Genomic DNA, 19,585 nt, shown 5'->3' on the forward strand with positions numbered 1-19,585 from the left:
GGTCTCGAACTCCTGACCTTGTGATGCTCCCACCTCAATCTCCCAAAGTGCTGGGATTAAAGGTAAGGAAGGTGTGAGCCACTGTGCCAAGCCTTTTTTTTTTTTTTTTTTTTTTTGTCATTTTCTTTCAAAACTTGAGTGGTCTCTGAGCTCCTGTCATTAAACCTATCTATGTCTATCAGCAAAACTCATCTTGAATATAGTCTTATACTTTCAAGTATCTTTGTCTTTGCACATTTTTCAAGTTTCATGTGCCATTTAAACTTGGACCCAGGTATTTGATTATTTGATGTGACTAGAGGGATGCTACAGACGTCCTTTGTCCCCTGCCCTAAGTCCTCCAGTCTCCTTAGAGCTAGTACTTACTAAGCATTTACTATGTCATCAATAATCATAAAATGTATTCTTTTTTTTTTTTGAGTCAGAGTCTCACTCTGTTGTCCAGGCTGGAGTGCAGTGGTGCCATCTCGGCTCACTCCAAGCTCCCACTCCCAGGTTCACACCATTCTCCTGCCTCAGCCTCCCGAGTAGCTGGGACTAAAGGCGCCTGCCACCATGCCTGGCTAATTTTTTTGTATTTTTAGTAGAGACAGGGTTTCACTGTGTTAGCCAGGATGGTCTCGATCTCCTGAGCTCATGATCCTCTGGCCTCAGCCTCCCAAAATGCTGGGATTACAGGCGTGAGCCACCGCGCCTGGCCTAAAATGTATTCTTCATTATTGATGGCTGTGTTGATGGGATTGGTAATTTAGTCCTTCATATTAATCTCTATTCTCTCTCAGAGTATAAGCTCTCATCATATGCAAATTCTCAGAAGGGCTGTCAACACCTTAGTAATAAATTTATCTTTTGAGGTCATTAGCAAACATGAACTCACTGGGATCCAGAGAAGGTAAAATTCAAAACAGGCTGGCAAGTTCAAAACAGAGAGGTGAAAGCAGAAGAGACACTTTCCTATTTTGCCTAATAGCTTTCCTTATATGCATCTGTAGTTAACATTCCTCAATTCAAGTCAGAATCATGAAACAATAATGAAGCTCCTCCTATGCCTCTTTTCAAGTTGTAGTTACTATATAGGAAAAACTAAGTTGTCACCCAATATCTTAGACACTTTGAGAGCAAAGGGGGTGCTGTAAATAAGTATACAAGATCACAGACCTAAATTGAGCCTGTTCCAGACAAATTGGGGCCTATAGGTCAGCCTATCCTTAGACCTGCTAATGCATTAGCATTAGCAGCACCTAAGTCCTCATTGAATGTTCTAGTTCAAGACTCCACCTCAGAAATTCTGAAATGGGTAGTATGAGCAAATTTTCATTTTAAAGCACACCTGAGATGATTCTCATACAACCGAAATTTTAGATCCGTAGCCCTATTTGATACTTGACAGTGCAAGTTTCTGTAATTTAAAAAGATGTGGTGGCCTGACACCTGCAATCCCAATATTTTGGGAGGCCAAGGTGGGAGGGTCCCTTCCTTGAGCCCAGCAGTTTGAGACCAGTGTAGTGAGACTCGTCTCTACCAAAAAAAAAAAAAAAAAAAAAAAAAAAAAAAAAAAAAAAAAATTAGCCAGGCATGGCAGCACATATCTGTAGTCCCAACTACTCAGGAGGCTGAGGCGAGAGAATCGCTTGAGCCTGGGACATTGAGGCTGCAGTGAACTGTGATGGCACAACTGCATTTCAGCCTGGGTGACAGCAAGATTCTGTCTCAAAAAAAAAAAAAAAAAGAGTAGTTTAACTACTCCCTACTTTTTATTCAATATTGGACGTCTACATTGGGATATTTATGTTATTACTTGGTATAAAATGTACATTAGTAGAAATTGAGTTTAGTTTTTATTATTTTGTGCATGGAGATGATTGATCAATGGCAAACTTATTTTACACTCTAGATAGCTAAAACAAACGTTGAAATTTTGATAAGTAACTCATTACATTTTAATTCAGAGTTTATAAAAAAGTAATCCCTAAAATCAGAATTTGAATGAATTTTGATGCAAGAGGCATTCCAGAGGAGTAGAGAAGTATAGAAACAGAATTTAGTAGGACACATAAACTGATGGATTAAGTGACACCCATTTCTGTCAGTTTTCTTATTCATAAATATTGTTGCTCTGTCATTCAGATTTTAATAAAAAAAGTTTAAAGTTATTGACACATTTAAAAATATTCTTTAGAAAAGTCAAAACATCATTAAATAAAATAAATTAACTCTTGCATAAGACCAATATTTCTGTTATTAAGTTTTCCTTTCTTGGAAAGATAGAAAACTCAAGTTTTTTTCAGCAGCACAGATATATTACATTTTCATTCCTGAATGTTTGATTTCAAGAACTTTGAGAGAGAAAAAAATATTTTTACTGCAAGTGGTGATGAAAAACTTCATTGACATTGATAAAATTACTAGATACATTTCAGAACTGTGTCTTTTGAGCATTTGAAAAGCGTAAATATAACAGGGTTGAAAGCATTTGTCTCTGAAAGCAGAAATAATAAATTTGTTAATTACTTTATTCAGAATTATAATTAAGATTCTTTTTGCCCATGTAAGATATTATAAAATGAAACTTCTTTTATAAAGGATTTTTCTATAACAGTACTTTTCTGTTTTCTAAAATACAGAAACCACCACTCTCAGCCTGTGCAGTAGCAATAATTAAGGCATTCTATAGGTAATAATTTTGCCTGATGAGCCAAATTTGGTATTGAGCCTCATGAAAACAAATGTGGCCAAATTGAGGCCTGAGAATAGTTTCCATTTATGAAGCATTCACTCTCCTTAAGGTACTATTGCAAGCACTTACTATATTATAATTCACACAACCACCATATTACTATTAGGCCAAAGTTATAAAATTGAAACATGAGGGAGGGAGAGGTTAAATGATTTTCCCAAGTCATGTGGCTAGTGAGTAGGATAATAGGAATCTAAATGGAGAAATGTCTGATGTTAAAGCTAATTATCTCTAAATTCTAGTGATGACTAGATCTTCGGAGTTATAAACACCTCACAGATAGTTGATGCTTGACATTAGCGTCTAAATAAACTTTATTAAATCTCAAAATAATGAGAAAGAGAAGTAAATTAAGTGTCAGAACTTAAATGGAACTAAACTTGTCATTTAATAACATATCAGTATACTCAGTAGCATGCAAATATTAAGGGGATTTTGAAATTCAGCTGTTGATAACAAGTGGTTAGGGAAGAAATCACTACTCTGAGAGTCTACGTTTAAGAAAACATTGCACGTGGGATCAACATTTATTGTTTTTAACTATAAAGAGACGTAATGTGAGGCTTTGAAAGTCCATAGACATAAAAATACGTAAAAAAAGAATTAACATATGAATGAAAGTTGTGAACTCATGGAATTGTACTTACACCCAAAGCCACCGGATGTCGCTGTCGTCCACAAAATAGCTTTTTAGAATAAAGGCATCAGCCAGTTTCTCAAGGACTAGGAAGTAGCCTCATTCTGAGATCTCAGCCATTTCGATAAAAAATAGATATAAGAAATAGGACAGAAAATGTCAGATCGTATGTGCGTTCTAGACCGCTGATTCGTCGATTTGTAAAACAAGAGGATAAGATGGTTTCCAGATGTAGCTGCCTGTGGGTCCAGTGTCCGCTGCTCTCGCTTCTTCTCCTCGCAGCCTGGGAGGTGGGGAGCGGCCAGCTCCACTACTCCGTCTACGAGGAGGCCAGACACGGCACCTTCGTGGGCCGCATCGCGCAGGACCTGGGGCTGGAGCTGGCGGAGATGGTGCCGCGCCTGTTCCGGGTGGCATCGAAAACACACGGGGACCTTCTGGAGGTAAATCTGCAGAACGGCATTTTGTTTGTGAATTCTCGGATCGACCGCGAGGAGCTGTGCGGGCGGAGCGTGGAGTGCAGCATCCACCTGGAGGTGATCGTGGACAGGCCGCTGCAGGTTTTCCATGTGGACGTGGAAGTGAAGGACATTAACGACAACCCGCCCAGGTTCTCCGTAACAGAACAAAAGCTCTCAATACCTGAATCCAGACTGCTTGACTCTCGATTTCCACTAGAAGGCGCATCTGATGCGGATGTTGGAGAGAACGCATTGCTTACTTACAAACTCAGTCCAAATGAGTATTTTGTTCTTGATATTATAAACAAAAAAGACAAAGACAAATTCCCAGTGCTTGTTCTGCGGAAGCTGCTGGATCGTGAAGAAAATCCTCAGCTAAAGTTGTTATTGACAGCAACTGATGGAGGCAAACCTGAATTTACCGGATCTGTTTCTCTGCTGATCCTGGTGTTAGATGCCAATGATAACGCCCCTATCTTTGACAGACTGGCTTATGAAGTTAAGATGTATGAAAACCAAGTGAACCAAACATTAGTTATACGGCTCAACGCTTCTGATTCGGATGAAGGAATAAACAAGGAAATGATGTATTCATTTAGCTCTTTGGTCCCACCCACGATAAGAAAGAAATTTTGGATAAACGAAAGGACGGGAGAAATAAAAGTAAATGATGCTATTGACTTTGAGGACAGTAACACTTATGAAATTCATGTAGATGTTACAGATAAGGGAAACCCACCTATGGTTGGTCACTGCACGGTCCTAGTGGAACTACTGGATGAAAATGATAATTCACCTGAGGTGATTGTCACTTCTCTGTCTCTCCCAGTGAAAGAAGATGCTCAAGTGGGCACCGTCATTGCCCTGATCAGGGTTTCTGACCATGATTCAGGAGCCAACGGACAGGTCACCTGCTCTCTGACGCCTCACGTTCCATTCAAGCTGGTGTCCACCTACAAGAATTACTACTCCTTGGTGCTGGACAGCGCCCTGGACCGCGAGAGGGTGTCGGCCTATGAGCTGGTGGTGACGGCGTGGGACGGGGGCTCGCCTCCGCTGTGGGCCACGGCCAGCGTGTCCGTGGAGGTGGCCGACGTGAACGACAACGCGCCGGCGTTCGCGCAGCCCGAGTACACGGTGTTCGTGAAGGAGAACAACCCGCCGGGCTGCCACATCTTCACGGTGTCTGCGCGAGACGCGGACGCGCAGGAGAACGCGCTGGTGTCCTACTCGCTGGTGGAGCGGCGGGTGGGCGATCGCTCGCTGTCGAGCTACGTGTCGGTGCACGCGGAGAGCGGCAAGGTGTACGCGCTGCAGCCGTTGGACCACGAGGAGCTGGAGCTGCTACAATTCCAGGTGAGCGCGCGCGACGCGGGCGTGCCGCCTCTGGGCAGCAACGTGACGCTGCAGGTGTTCGTGCTGGATGAGAACGACAACGCTCCCGCGCTGCTGGCGTCTCTTGCTGGCAGCGCGGGCGGTGCAGTCAGTGAGCTGGTGCTGCGGTCGGTGGGTGCAGGTCACGTGGTGGCTAAGGTGCGCGCAGTGGACGCTGACTCTGGATACAACGCGTGGCTGTCGTATGAATTGCAGTCGGCGGCGGTTGGCTCACGCATCCCGTTCCGCGTGGGGCTGTACACGGGCGAGATCAGTACGACGCGCGCTCTGGATGAGGCTGACTCGCCACGTCAGCGCCTATTGGTGCTGGTGAAGGACCATGGCGAGCCGTCGCTGACGGCCACGGCCACTGTGCTTGTGTCGCTTGTGGAGGGCAGCCAGGCACCCAAGGCCTCGTCGCGGGCTTCAGTGGGCGTGGCGCCCGAGGTGGCCCTGGTGGATGTCAACGTGTACCTGATTATCGCCATCTGCGCGGTGTCCAGCTTGCTGGTGCTCACGCTGCTATTGTACACTGCACTGAGGTGCTCGGCGGTGCCCACCGAGGGCGCGTGTGGGCCGGTGAAGCCCACGCTGGTGTGCTCTAGCGCGGTGGGGAGCTGGTCTTACTCGCAGCAGAGGCGGCAGAGGGTGTGTTCTGGGGAGGGCCTGCCCAAGACGGACTTCATGGCCTTCAGCCCCAGCCTTCCAGCGTGCCCAATGGTAGATGTGGACAGGGAGGATCAGTCTATCGGAGGGGACCACTCTAGGAAGGTGGGTTTTTACGTTTTCATTTTCCTTTTGTGCTTTATGAATAATATTTTCTCTTACCGCATTTTCTCAAATATGTAACAGAATATTTCATTTTTGTCTACATTCCATTTATGCTTGAATATTTCTAGTTATACCTTTGTAATATAATTTATTCCAGGAGTTTTAAAATTTTTTTATCCTACCCAGTGTGTCAGCCTTTGATTGGTACTTAAATTTTTTTTAAATAACAATTTATTCTGAATACACTAATATTTTCCAATACAAATATGTGATATAGGTTGCAGTTCTGATGATTTACTTTCATAATCACTTTTCGTTACAAATATTTGTAAGATTAGTACTTCATGTTATTTCATTTCCAATCTGAATTTTGATTTGATTGCATTTGCATTAACAAAAAATTCCACTGATCTATATCTCTTCAGTGAAAATATGTTTTCCTCCATGTGTAGAATATGTGTAGCATACCACAGCTTATACTGCCATAGTAGATTTCAATGTTCAGTGATTACAGCTTTTTCTCAATAGTGCAGTAAGTAGGTGGGCAGTTCATTGGTAAAAATTTCTTAATCTTAGCAATTAAGTTAAATGCTTTGAACTTTAAAAATGTTTTCCATTTGTATTTTAGTTGTAGTGGTACCTGTGTCAGTGTGTATTATTCACTTAGCAGAAGAAAATATACGTTTCCATTATTTACATAATTTTATCCAGTAGCTCTTCATTATCTGCTCCTTTATCAGCATTAGGCATTGCTTATGACATTCAGGTATTAGGTCTTTCACTTTAAAGAAGGAGTCATGCTTATGTTTAATAATGAAGGGAATTTGAACACTTTTTAATTTTGAGACAAAATACTTTAGTATGAATTAATATTAAAAGTTTGAGGAGAAAATTAAATTAATGTTTTCTACTGATCTGATCTATTGTATAGTTTAATAGCTTCTCTAGTCATCTTAAACAGGGTTGGGTTAGATGATATAGACTCAGAAATGAAAGCTAATTTAGTTGCAGAGTGACAAAACTACACTATCGATTGTGTTTTCCTGAAATTGGTTGTTACCTGATACTCATGGTTTCATTTTTTAAAAAAATTTATTAGTTCTAGTGTTACCGAACACCAATGCCATGAATTTGTCATCTTGCCTATGGCTCTTAGCAATTACTTTTTTCTTTCCCTTTCTCTTTGAGTATGGAGATTGAATTTGTTACTCAGCACATGCTTCACAAATAGCTTCAAATAAAATTAAAATTATTGTTCAAGTTTAGAAACACCAAAAAAAAAAATTTGTGGCAAGAATTTAAGCATGGCATTCTTTCAGTGTTAATATTTTCCATGCCCTGTCTCCAGCTCTTAGAAATCATAGATGCTAAGTTAATGCAGAGTTTAGAAGTGTATTTGTTATTATATCAAATAGGTTTATGAAATATATACTTCCCCCCTCTGATATTTTGAAAAAAAAATCCTCCTTAATGTCTTATAAGTAATATAAAAAACTTAGTAAAAACTCATATCAATTGTAAAAGTCTCAGGTATACAGGTGCATTAATCGCTCCATCAATACTAACTTAAGGCCAGGCATGGTGGCTCACACCTGTAATCCCAGCATTTTGGGAAACCAAGGTGGGAGGATGGCTTGAGACCAGGAGTTCAAGACCAACCTGGGTGACATAGGGATACCTTGTACTGTGTGTGTGTATATATATATATATATATATGATGGGCTCTCCTTACACACATATATATATATATATATATATATATATATATATATATGTACTTATGTATGTATAAGCCGGGCATGGTGGTACATGCCTTTAGTCCCTACTGTAGTGCTACTTGGGAGGGTGAGGTGGGAGTATGGCTTGAGCCCAGGAGGTTGAGGCTGCAGTGACCCATGATTGTGCCACTGCACTCCAGCCTGGATGACAAAGTGAGACCCTATTTCAAAAATTGAAAAAAGCAAAAGCAATAGTAACACCAGTATCCTGCAAATATGATCTTTTTTCGTATTAATTCACGTGATAATACAGTTGGTGCAGTAGTACTTTATTTAGGATGTCTATATACAAGATAAAACTCTTCATGGAATTCTGATTTGTAAGACAAATCCACCTTTGAAGAGGTACTGATCACACACAAGAAGGTATAGGAAAGGAGTTGAAAGCTCACAAAGAGAAACATAAACATATGCAGGAATCAGGAAAGAAGAAGATAAGTGAAATGATATGAAATCAAATGCACTTATGTTTTGAGCCACAGGATATTGTTGTTCTCCAAGAAAAGTTGTTGTTGTTGTTGTTGTTGTTGTTGTTTTGAGACGGAGTCTCGCTCTGTTGCCCAGGCTGGAGTGCAGTGGCACGATCTCGGCTCACTGCAAGCTCCGCCTCCCAGGTTCACGCCATTCTCCTGCCTCAGCCTCCCGAGTAGCTGGGACTACAGGTTCCCGCCAACACGTCCGGCTAATTTTTTGTATTTTGAGTAGAGACGAGGTTTCACCGTGTTAGCCAGGATGGTCGCGATCTCCTGACCTCGTGATCCACCCGCCTCGGCCTCCCAAAGTGCTGGCCGAGTGCCACCGCACCCGGCCGAAAAGTATTTTTTTTAAAAGAAGAAAATCAGATTATTCCTAGATCAGAAAGAAGCTCCATTGTTCCAGTACTTTAAAAACTACAAACACCCATTAAGATCACGTGGAACCTCAGGAACAAGGATCAAAAGGTCTCAGAGGAACTAAGTCTTTCTCGTCATGAAATATTGTTTTACTAACCAAAAGAGAGGCATGATGTTAGCTGCTAGACTAAGTGGCCGGGAATCCCGGAGCCTACAGCACTGGCTTCTGCTCCTTGAATTTTGTGAAGCGGGAAAGGACCAATTCCACTATACCATCCTGGAAGAGGCCAAGGACGGCACATAGCGTCTTCGCGGGCCATATCGCGCAGGACCTGGGTCTGGAGCTTGTGGAGCTGATACCGCGCCTGTTTCAGTTGGATTCCAGAGGCCGCAGGGACCTTCTGGTTGTAAATCTGCAGAATGGCATTTTTGTGAGTTCTCTGATCGACTTCGAGGAGCTGTGTGAGAGGATCTCGGAGTGCAGCATCCACCTGGAGGTGATCGTGGACAAACTGTTACAGGTTTTCCATGTGGAGGTGAAAGTGAAGAACAATAAAGACAACCTGCCAGTGTTCTCAGCAACACAAAAGAATCTGTTTCTGAAACGAGAGCTCTTGATTATCGTGTTTCACTAGAGGGTGTCTGGGATGCCGACGTCGGGGCCAGTGCTCTGATGACTTACATACTGTACCGCAATGATTATTTTTCCCTGGAAATACCAACCAAGAGCAGGTAAAACCACTAGAAGGTGTATTTTAAAAATTCTTTCAGATAGATAAGTCACTTCAGAGCTACTCTTGGTGCTCAAAGCAACGATGGGGGCAAAGCTGAGCTGACAAGCACCAAAGCATTATATATCACAGCGCTGGATGTAAATGATGATGCCCAGTGTTTGACAAAGCAGTCTATCATGTGAAATTACCGGAAAATGCAAGAGAAGGTACACTGGTTATTAGACTTAACCCCTTGGATTTTGACGAGGGTTCAAACCGTCACATTGTTTCTTTGCAACTGATGTCTCCCCTAACATAGAAGCCCTTTTTCACATAGATTCAGACAGTGGATAAATAAAAGTAAATGTAAAGATAGGTTTTGAGGAAACTAAATGATGAAAGATTCAAATACAGGCAGTTGACACAGGCAATTCCCCAATGTTTGGTCACTGCACAGACTTGATAGAAGTCTTGGACATCAATGATAGTGTTCCAGAGTTAGCAGTAAGTCACTATCATTCCTTGCACAGGAGGACGCTCCACTGGGTACCATCATAGCCCTAATCAGTGTAATTGACCCTAACTTCAGTGCCAAGGGACAGGGGACCTGCACCCTGACTCCTCACGTCTCTTCAAGCTGGTGTCTACCTTCAAAAGGCGCTGCCCAGAACCTATTCGTTGGTGCTCCACAGCGCCCTGGACCAAGAAAGCAAATCTATCCATTGTTGGTAATCGCTCGGAATGGGGACTCGCTTTCATTGTTGGCCACAGCCATCGGGTCCGTGGAAGTGGCCGAACAGTGAACCACAATGCGCTGGCGTTTCAGCAGCCCGAGTACATGGTGTTCGTGAAAGGTAACAACCCGCGGGGCTGCCACGACTTCACAGTGTCCGCGCGGGACCGGGACGCGCAGGAGAACGTGCTGGTGTCCTACTCGTTGATGGAACAGCGGGTGGGCGAATGCGCGCTGTCTAGCTATGTGTGGGTGCACGCGGAGAGCGGCAAGGTGTACGCGCTGCAGCCACTGGACTACGAGGAGCTGGAGCTGCTGCAGTTCTAGGTGAGCGCGCGCGACGCGGGCATGCCGCCTCTGCGCAGCAACGTGACGCTGCAGGTATTAGTGCTGGAACGACAACTTTGTCGTCGCTGCTGGCGCCTCGGGTGGGCTGGCGGAGCTGTGAGTGGGCCGGTGCGGCATTCAGTGGATGCAGGCCACTTGGTGTCGAAGGTGCGCACGGTGGACTCCAGCTATAACGTCTGGTTGTCTCAACAGCTGCATCTGTCAGCTGGCAGCACCCGTTCCACGTGGGGCTCTGCACGGGCGAGATCAGCACGACGAGTACCCTGAGGCGAAAGCTACGCGCCACCGCCTGCTGGTGCTGGTGAAGGACCACCGCGAGCTGGCGCTGACTGCCACGGTCACCGTGGTGGCGTTGCTGGCGGAGAGCAGCCAGGCGAGGAAGGTCCCATCGCGGGCGTTGGCGGTCGTCGAGGTCCGGGAGGCAGCGCTGGTGGATGTCAACGTGTACCTGATCATCGCCATCTGCGTGGTGTCCAGCCTGTTAGTGCTCACGTTTCTGCTGTACACGACGCTGCGGTGCTTGGCGCCGCTCACCGAGGGCTAGTGCATGCCGGGCAAGCCCACGCTGGTGTACCTCAGCGTAGTGGGATCTGGTCTTACTCGCAGCAAAGGAGATTTTACTCTGGAGAGTGGCCGCCCAAGGTCAACCTTATGGCTTTTAGTCCTAGCGTTCCCCCATGGTTCAGATTTTGGAGATGGACTTCAATAGGAAATTTTTGAGAATGTAAATACTGTAATGCTGGAAAATATTTCATTCCTATTAATGTCCCTCATAGTGACATTGATAATGTTCACCAAGTTATTGTTTAATTTGATTGCTTTATTTATTTTGCTTTTGCTTTTCTTTTGAGATGCTTTTTTAAAGTACACTGGGGCCGGGTGCGGTGGCTCATGCCTATTTGTAATCCCAGCACTTTGGGAAGCCGAGGCGGGCGGATCACTCGAGGTCAGGAGTTTGAGACCAGCCTGGCCAACATGGTGAAACTCCATCTCTACTAAAGATACAAAAAAATTGGCTGGGTGTGGTGGTGCGCACCTGTAATCCCAGCTACTCAGGAGGCTGAGGCACGAGAATCGCTTGAACCTAGGAGGCAGAGGTTGCAGTGAGCCGAGATCAGGCCACTGCACTACAGCCTGGGAGACAGGGTGAAACTCTGACTTAAAAAAAAAAAAGTGCGTTGGAAGTCTAGCCATCATCACTTTTTGCTACAGTCACCATGAATATTCTTTAGGAATATTCTTCAGTTGATAAGTATAATGATAATACTAATAATGAATTAGACTGAGTGGCTGTTTCCTGTAAATGAGAAAGTTAAATCTTACGGGAAGGATCATGATGAATAATGATCCTTATGAGAAGGTCAAATCTTCTCAATTTTGGAGCAAGTTCTTTATTCCTATTCATTTTCTTATTCTGATTTGTGTCCTCCATTCCTTATTGTTTTAATGTATTCAAAAATACCATTACAATATTTAATATCATAATTATTTGAGTTTAAAACATGTTTAAATGTTTATCTTTCTATAATGTAGAAATTTATCTCTCACAAACGGTGATGAGCAGGGTTGAGGCAGCTTCGTTCACAAACAATTTTGTTTCTTCGTGATCAATAGCAATCCTTTTTGAGATGGTGATTGCAGTGGGTGGAATTTTAGCCTTGCCTTTAAAGGTGATTTTACTTCTTAATTTTTGTCTTCAATCTTCTTATAATTTCATTTTAGGTCATTGTCTTCACAATCTTAACTACTTCAGATAGCCAACAATTTTGTTCTTCTTTAAAAAACAAACAAAACAAAACAAAACAATGTCAGCTCTACTTAATTACCTGTTGACATAATTGCTGCTGTCCTCCAGTTTAAGTTGTTGAGCTCTTCTACTATTTTGGGAAGATTTCTATGAGCATCGATTATACTCATTTTTCTTTCATTTTTGGTACTTGGCTGTATGAAAATATTTTAGGGTAGGAAAATTCACACTTATTTGGGCTTTAAGTATAAGAGAGTCTTCCCGTACATGACGAAGAGTGATACCATTGTCTGTGTTCATTAAGCTGCATGGTCTTCAGAATGGCATTGCTGAGATTGGCAGGGTGCCTCAGGCCTGTAACCCCAGCATTTTGGGAAGCCAAGGCAGGAGGATCGCTTGAGGCCAGGAGTTTGAGACCAGCCTGGGCAACATAGTGAGACCCCCATCTCTACCAAAAAATGTCATTGCTTTTAATAACTTAAGTATAAGAACCATGGGATGTTAATAAAGGCACTTCCACTTGACAATTGTGGTGTTAATTATACCTTAGAATTTAGCATTGTGTACTGTTGATATATTTGATGCAAAATATTTTTGCCTTCACACCATGTTAATGTGAATTGCTTTCTTTAAAGAGATCCCAGAGAACATGTATTTATAGCTGTAAGGATGTGTATCAAATTATATGTAAAATTACTTTGCTCTTTTTGGCTCTGATTACAAATGAGATGGCCTTTAATTCTGTGTAAAGAAATAGTATATTTACATATGGCAGGATAACCGTGTTATAGGTAGGGTAAAGTTAATATAAATGCTGAAAAGAAATTAGTGGTGTCTACCTAGAAAAATAACTTCTGAGAGGATGATTTCTATGAAGATAAACATTAAGGAAATCTTCAGAAAAGGGAAAACCCTGTCCTACTTTATGGTGCTGGAATTCTCTTCATCCATAGCTATAGAACAAGAGCCAACATCGATCAGTAACTTCGTGATAATAAATCACCAATGTTTGAGCAGTTTATTAATATATTTGTTAGACATCATGAAGGGACTTAAATACATTATTTCATTTAATACTTATAACAATTTCTAAAGTACATATGACTGTTCCCATTTGAAAGATAAAATAAGAGAAGCTGAGATGTTTATCTATTTTATCCAGTGCCAGTACATGGTGGAGATATTATTCAAATGTGTGTCTTTCAGGCTTCAGACTCATTCTTTTATTCACTATAATGTAGAGCTTTCTTCAGTAAGTCTTTTCTCTGCTCAAACATGGTCTCAGCTAGGAAAATCAAGCACAAGTTGTGTACAGGCAAATCTTTCTTTCTGTTGTGCTTAGAAGAAACTTCATGATTGTCTTCATCATTAATTTTGTACAATGCATGATTGAGATGGCACTAAGTTTTTTATGTTAGGTGATTTTTTTCTTGTAAGAGTTCATGATCATCATTATCATTTGTTTTAATCAATGCCACACTAAGATAGGTATTTTGGTTATGTAATTGTTAAGTAATTAAGAGTTGCCTTATAAGAACTATGTATCTGTTGTTTGGAAGTGATATAAGTAAGAATCATTTAACATGTAAGAAAAGTCAGAAAACTGTGGTTTCCAATATTCTTGCAGAACACCAAAACTAAATACTATATACCAAAAATGACATCCTTCTTTCTTTACTGTGAATAAAGACAGAGTTTGGGACAAGTATAGATGTTGATATTATTATTTCAGGGACCCTGAACATGGCCAAAGGATTCAAGAAATGTTTACAATATTGCATACTTCAATAACAATTTTAAAGACATAGATTCCCATGAAAATCTTCAAATGTGTGTAGGTCTTTCAGTCTTCTTCAGTCTTATTGTTGGCTGGGAAGCTTGTAACAACTGACAAATGATTTGTGACCAAATAACTGTTTTTACTTGACTAAGCCATGATAGAGCAGAATTAGTATCACTGAGTAAATCCTATAATTTTGTTAATACAGTGGTTGGATGATGTAATTCTAATCTGTTGGTTTTGGAGAACCTCCTGGGGTTCTGACAACGGTGTCAAAATTTGTTTATATGTTTTCAAGAAATAATAGCACTAGGTCTGTTAGAATATCAGTGGATGACATGCACTAGTAAGGCATTAAACTATGCACTCTAATACTTATATGACTAACAGGACATACAAGCAGATTGTATGTCCTGATTGATATAGTAAAAGTCAGGCACAAAGTTCCTTAATCTTCAATTGATTTTGAAAATCAGTTAACAATAACTGTATTGAAATGACTTCTTGGCATTAGCCTACACCCAGATATTAGGCTGATTCTCAAACATGAGTTCAAAGGGAGCATAATCTCTTCACTAGGGGCTGGTTGAGATGGTGACATCTGAAATATCACAGCCAAAATGCAAAAGATGGGTCATTGATTCATACACCATGTCAAACTCTTTTATGACTTGGCGTTTGTTCGGTATTACTTTATATATTCACAAAATACTGTATCGTTGGAAATTAACACCTAAATTAACATCTTGTTTTAATTCAAATATGTGATATTATCATCTTTCCAGAGTAAACCTCCTCAGGTTCATTTCCCTACCTCGCAAGACTCCACATTCCACGTAACATCTTCATCCCCAATTCCCATAAGGTGATTGAGGATCTGTTGTTTCCTTTTGTTCCAAATAAACCTGATGTACTTCAAATATCATGTTGAATATACTGTCATCTGGTCTAATGTTATATTTTGATTAGAGGCTACTATGGTTGATTATTTTACAGATGCATAATGGAATTAATGGTTATAAAAGTTGATATGTCTCCTTTAATTTTTTAATACAGAATTTTGCATTTACCTTAATTAGAGTTCTAGTGTTATGACAACATTGGGAAAAGAGTAAATATGAAAAAAGTAGAACAAAATCTCAAATTAATAGTTGAATATATATATATAAAATATTAGCATACACATATGATAACTTTTTCATATGCCATTGCGGTATTTTTAGATTGGAGATAAACCATCAAAAGTATACAACAAAATATTTAAGCTAGAGTGATATTTATTCTAAATCACTTTCTACTCTAAAATTGTGTTGCATCTTCTTTTTTTTCCTCCTAAATCCTAAGGGTGTATGAAAAGACAAAGAAAATTCAAGCAAATTACAACTTCAGGCAATGAAAACTCTCATAAGCAATTCCTGTATTTTACTTAGTATTTTCTATGAAATTCCATTTCCACAAACACTAAGGCAATTTACCATTTAGTTGAATTGTTTGATTAATTTTCTATGTTTTAAGCACAATATCAGGTACTTAGAGAAGGTATAATTAAAAATCAAGTCCCTTGTTTTCCATGAACTTATGCTCTCAAACCCAAAATTCTTTCAACAAGAAACAAACTATTTTCATGAATATAACTGAATTAGAGTAAGGAAACCAATGTTGGTGACTTGGAAATACCAATATGGCACAAAGATGTTCAGGGTGATTTTATTTATTTTATCAAATGATAATAAAATTTATTTTATAGTTGAAAAGCCTATTTCTGTCATATCATTGACTCTGTTATATAAAGTGCTAAATTTTGATATCTCATATTATGCTACTATGGCTTACATTAGAAATAACATATGTCAAATAAAAATTCATCTAGATCAATAGACTTTTCCTTTGTGGATCCTTTTTTAAAACTACCAAGTTTGAGAATATGAATATATTTGTTTTTCATATTGTTCTGCAATGAATATAAAGTCACTTATAATCAGAAAGCAATTAAATGTAAATAACAGTAAAGAATCAGAACTATAGAAAATAGATATGAAAAGGCAAGCCCACAGAGATGAGAATAGATCATGTGGAACATAAAGACTAAAGAGTTGTTTTATAAAACTTTAATTTTTTCTTTGAGTTCCCTAGCAGCCAAAGTAACAAGAGAGACTGAAAGTAAAACAATTCAAGTTTGATAGTATTTTTATATGAGGAACAACACTTTCAGGAAATGTTTAGCCCTAGTTTTTCATGAGGCCACCTTAACAACTGAATTCTCTTTCTCTCTCACTCTCTCTGTATGTATGTATTTTAGATAAGTAAAAGAACAATGTTATAATGTTAAGTCAAACATAGACACAATAATTTAAATTTGATGTTAATCAAGAAATAAAATGCCATTTCCATATATATTTAGTTTCAATATGACTTATAATCTGAATATTCCACAAATAAGCACGTTGGAAATATTTGGGGGAAGAAACCCAAAACACGTGAAATTCTGCGGTGGTAAATGCAGTGCACAGTACTCACAGTTTTAGGCGCAAGGTGTCGCTCTTTACTTGGTGGAAAGTTCCTTCAAAGGTTGGTCTGAACAGTGAGGCACTCCCATACAAAGGGACTCCATCATACCGGATGCCACCGTTTAAGGATACTTTGAAACTTCTCAAGAATTCAGGGAGATTTTTAACCTGAAACTGAAGAATCTGGTACTGTAAGTGTAAAGAAGCTTATTTTGGAAGCCAATTTGGTATGCAATGTTTGGTTTTCAGAGAAGGGGATTGGGCACCCCACGACTACAGCTCTGGCTTCTCCTCCTCGAATTCTGGGAGGTGGGGAGCGGCCAGCTCCACTACTCCGTCTCGGAGGAGGCCAAACACGGCACCTTCGTTGGCCGCATCGCGCAGGACCTGGGGCTGGAGCTGGCGGAGATGGTGCCGCGCCTGTTCCGGGTGGCGTCCAAAACACACGGGGACCTTCTGGAGGTAAATCTGCAGAATGGCATTTTGTTTGTGAATTCTCGGATCGACCGCGAGGAGCTGTGCGGGCAGAGCGCGGAGTGCAGCATCCACCTGGAGGTGATCGTGGACAGGCCGCTGCAGGTTTTCCATGTGGACGTGGAGGTGAAGGACATTAATGACAACCCGCCGGTGTTCTCGTTCAGAGAACAAAAGCTGCTGATTGCGGAATCTAAGCAATCGGACTCGCGTTTTCCACTAGAGGGAGCTTCTGATGCTGACATTGGAGAGAATGCTCTATTGACCTACAGGCTAAGTAAAAATGAATATTTTTCTTTAGATTCACCAACAAATAGTAAGCAGATTAAAAGACTGTCACTTATTTTAAAGAAGTCTCTGGATAGAGAGAAAACTCCGGAACTTAATTTGCTACTAACAGCTACAGACGGGGGAAAACCGGAGCTTACTGGCACGGTTCAGCTGTTAGTCCAAGTCTTGGATGTCAACGACAATGATCCGGAGTTTGATAAGTCAGAATACAAGGTGAGCCTTATGGAAAACGCTGCTAAAGAAACTCTTGTGATAAAACTAAACGCCACAGACCGAGACGAAGGAGTCAATGGAGAGGTAACATTCTCCTTAATGTCAATTAAGCCCAATGGAAGACCCTTATTTACACTAGATCAAAATAATGGAGAAGTGAGGGTCAATGGAACTTTAGATTATGAAGAAAACAAGTTTTATAAAATTGAAGTACAGGCTACAGATAAGGGGACTCCCCCAATGGCAGGTCACTGTACAGTCTGGGTGGAAATCTTGGACACCAACGATAACTCTCCTGAAGTCACCGTGACTTCCTTGTCCCTCCCAGTACGAGAGGACACTCAGCCCAGCACGGTCATTGCCCTGATCAGCGTGTCTGACCGTGACTCAGGTGTCAACGGACAGGTGACCTGCTCGCTGACGCCCCACGTTCCCTTCAAGCTGGTGTCCACCTTCAAGAATTACTACTCGTTGGTGCTGGACAGGGCCCTGGACCGCGAGAGCGTGTCGGCCTATGAACTGGTGGTGACTGCGCGGGATGGCGGTTCGCCTTCTCTGTTGGCCACGGCCAGGGTATCTGTGGAGGTGGCCGACGTGAACGACAACGCGCCTGCGTTCGCACAGCCCGAGTACACCGTGTTCGTGAAGGAGAACAACCCACCAGGCTGCCACATCTTCACAGTGTCGGCGCGGGACACGGACGCGCAGGAGAACGCGCTGGTGTCCTACTCGCTGGTGGAGCGGCGGGTGGGCGAGCGCTCGCTGTCGAGCTACGTGTCGGTGCACGCGGAGAGCGGCAAGGTGTACGCGCTGCAGCCGTTGGACCACGAGGAGCTGGAGCTGCTACAGTTCCAGGTGAGCGCGCGCGATGCGGGCGTGCCGCCTCTGGGCAGCAACGTGACGCTGCAGGTGTTCGTGCTGGATGAGAACGACAACGCGCCGGCACTGCTGGCGACTCAGTCTGGCAGCTCGGGAGGCGCAGTTAACAAGCTAGTACCGAGGTCGGTGGGTGCGGGCCATGTGGTGGCGAAGGTGCGAGCAGTGGATGCAGACTCAGGCTACAACGCGTGGCTTTCATATGAATTGCAGCCGGCGGCGGGCGGCTCGCGCATCCCGTTCCGCGTGGGGCTGTACACGGGCGAGATAAGCACAACGCGTGCCCTGGACGAGGCGGACTCGCCGCGCCACCGACTTCTAGTACTGGTGAAGGATCACGGTGAGCCGGCGCTGACGGCCACGGCCACCGTGCTGGTGTCGTTGGTGGAGAGCGGACAGGCGCCAAAGGCCTCTTCGCGGACTTTGGTGGGCGCCGCGAGCCCAGAGACTGCGCTGGTGGATGTCAACGTGTACCTGATCATCGCCATCTGCGTGGTGTCCAGCCTGCTGGTGCTCACGCTGCTGCTGTATACGGCGCTGTGGTGCTCGGCAAAGCCTACTGAGGGCGCGTGCGTGTCGGGGAAGCCCACGCTGGTGTGCTCCCGCGCGGTGGGGAGCTGGTCATACTCTCAGCAGAGGCGGCAGAGGGTGTGCTCTGAGGAGGGCCCACCTAAGACGGACCTCATGGCCTTCAGCCCCAGTCTTCCTCTAGGTCTGAATAAAGAGGAGGAAGGGCAAAGACAGGAGCCAGGGTCAAATCACCCCGGAAAGGTGAGTTTTCTACAGATTCCACCTATCAGGAAGTGTATGTGAAATTATTTAAAATCCAGTTTTTTTCACGGATTTTTTAAGGGAAAGTTTTATGAATAATCAGTATTTTGAATATTGTTTAGATAACAATGTCTGTTCATGAAATACCAAATGATACACATCTTCAGTCTTTTAATCATATAAATAATCTGGCTTCTTTAACCAATAGATGTCCTATTTCTCTTAATATTTGGTTAGCAAATCCTAAAAGAAGTGAGATGCAAGAATGACTCTTCTGTAGTCACTTGAGTAGAAATAATTACTATTTTCACTAAAGTACCCATGCCCCTTCATCTCTAAACTTCAATTATGACCATAATAACTATGGATTATTTAAATTTGCTCCTCTTTGTCTTTTAGCAGAGTTTTGCCTTGATATTTCCACATTGTTAGATCAACTGGCTTTGTTTTTCTAAAGGGAGGAGGTCTTCCTATGATGTCCAGGTTGGACTGCAGTGGCTATTTACAGGTGACCTGTAGCCTGGAACTGCTAAGCTCAAAG

General features: G+C 42.3%; 2 protein-coding genes and 1 pseudogene across 10 annotated transcripts in view; all 3 read left to right on the forward strand.

Annotated features, from left to right (window-relative positions):
• The window catches only part of LOC129037293 (protocadherin alpha-C2), a 224,925-nt gene that overhangs the window by 67,451 nt on the left and 137,889 nt on the right, over positions 1-19,585 (forward strand). The window contains exon 1 of one of the 9 annotated variants that reach the window (XM_054489277.2): positions 16,507-19,044. The exons of the other annotated variants lie outside the window; for them this stretch is intronic. Within the exon in view, the coding sequence (XP_054345252.1) occupies positions 16,654-19,044 (2,391 nt within the window). The 5' untranslated portion in view covers positions 16,507-16,653. Of the gene's footprint in view, positions 1-16,506; positions 19,045-19,585 lie in introns of those variants that run through there. 9 annotated transcript variants of the gene reach the window in all.
• LOC129037294 (protocadherin alpha-10) lies at positions 2,418-7,417 on the forward strand. The gene has a single exon (XM_054489283.2). The coding sequence runs from the start codon at positions 3,593-3,595 to the stop codon at positions 6,056-6,058; it is 2,466 nt and encodes an 821-aa protein (XP_054345258.1). The 5' UTR covers positions 2,418-3,592; the 3' UTR covers positions 6,059-7,417.
• On the forward strand, positions 8,150-10,085 carry LOC134739637 (protocadherin alpha-4-like; annotated as a pseudogene).

This window comes from Pongo pygmaeus, chromosome 4 (genome assembly GCF_028885625.2).
Source record: "Pongo pygmaeus isolate AG05252 chromosome 4, NHGRI_mPonPyg2-v2.0_pri, whole genome shotgun sequence".
In the NCBI taxonomy this organism is placed as follows: Eukaryota; Metazoa; Chordata; class Mammalia; order Primates; family Hominidae; genus Pongo; species Pongo pygmaeus.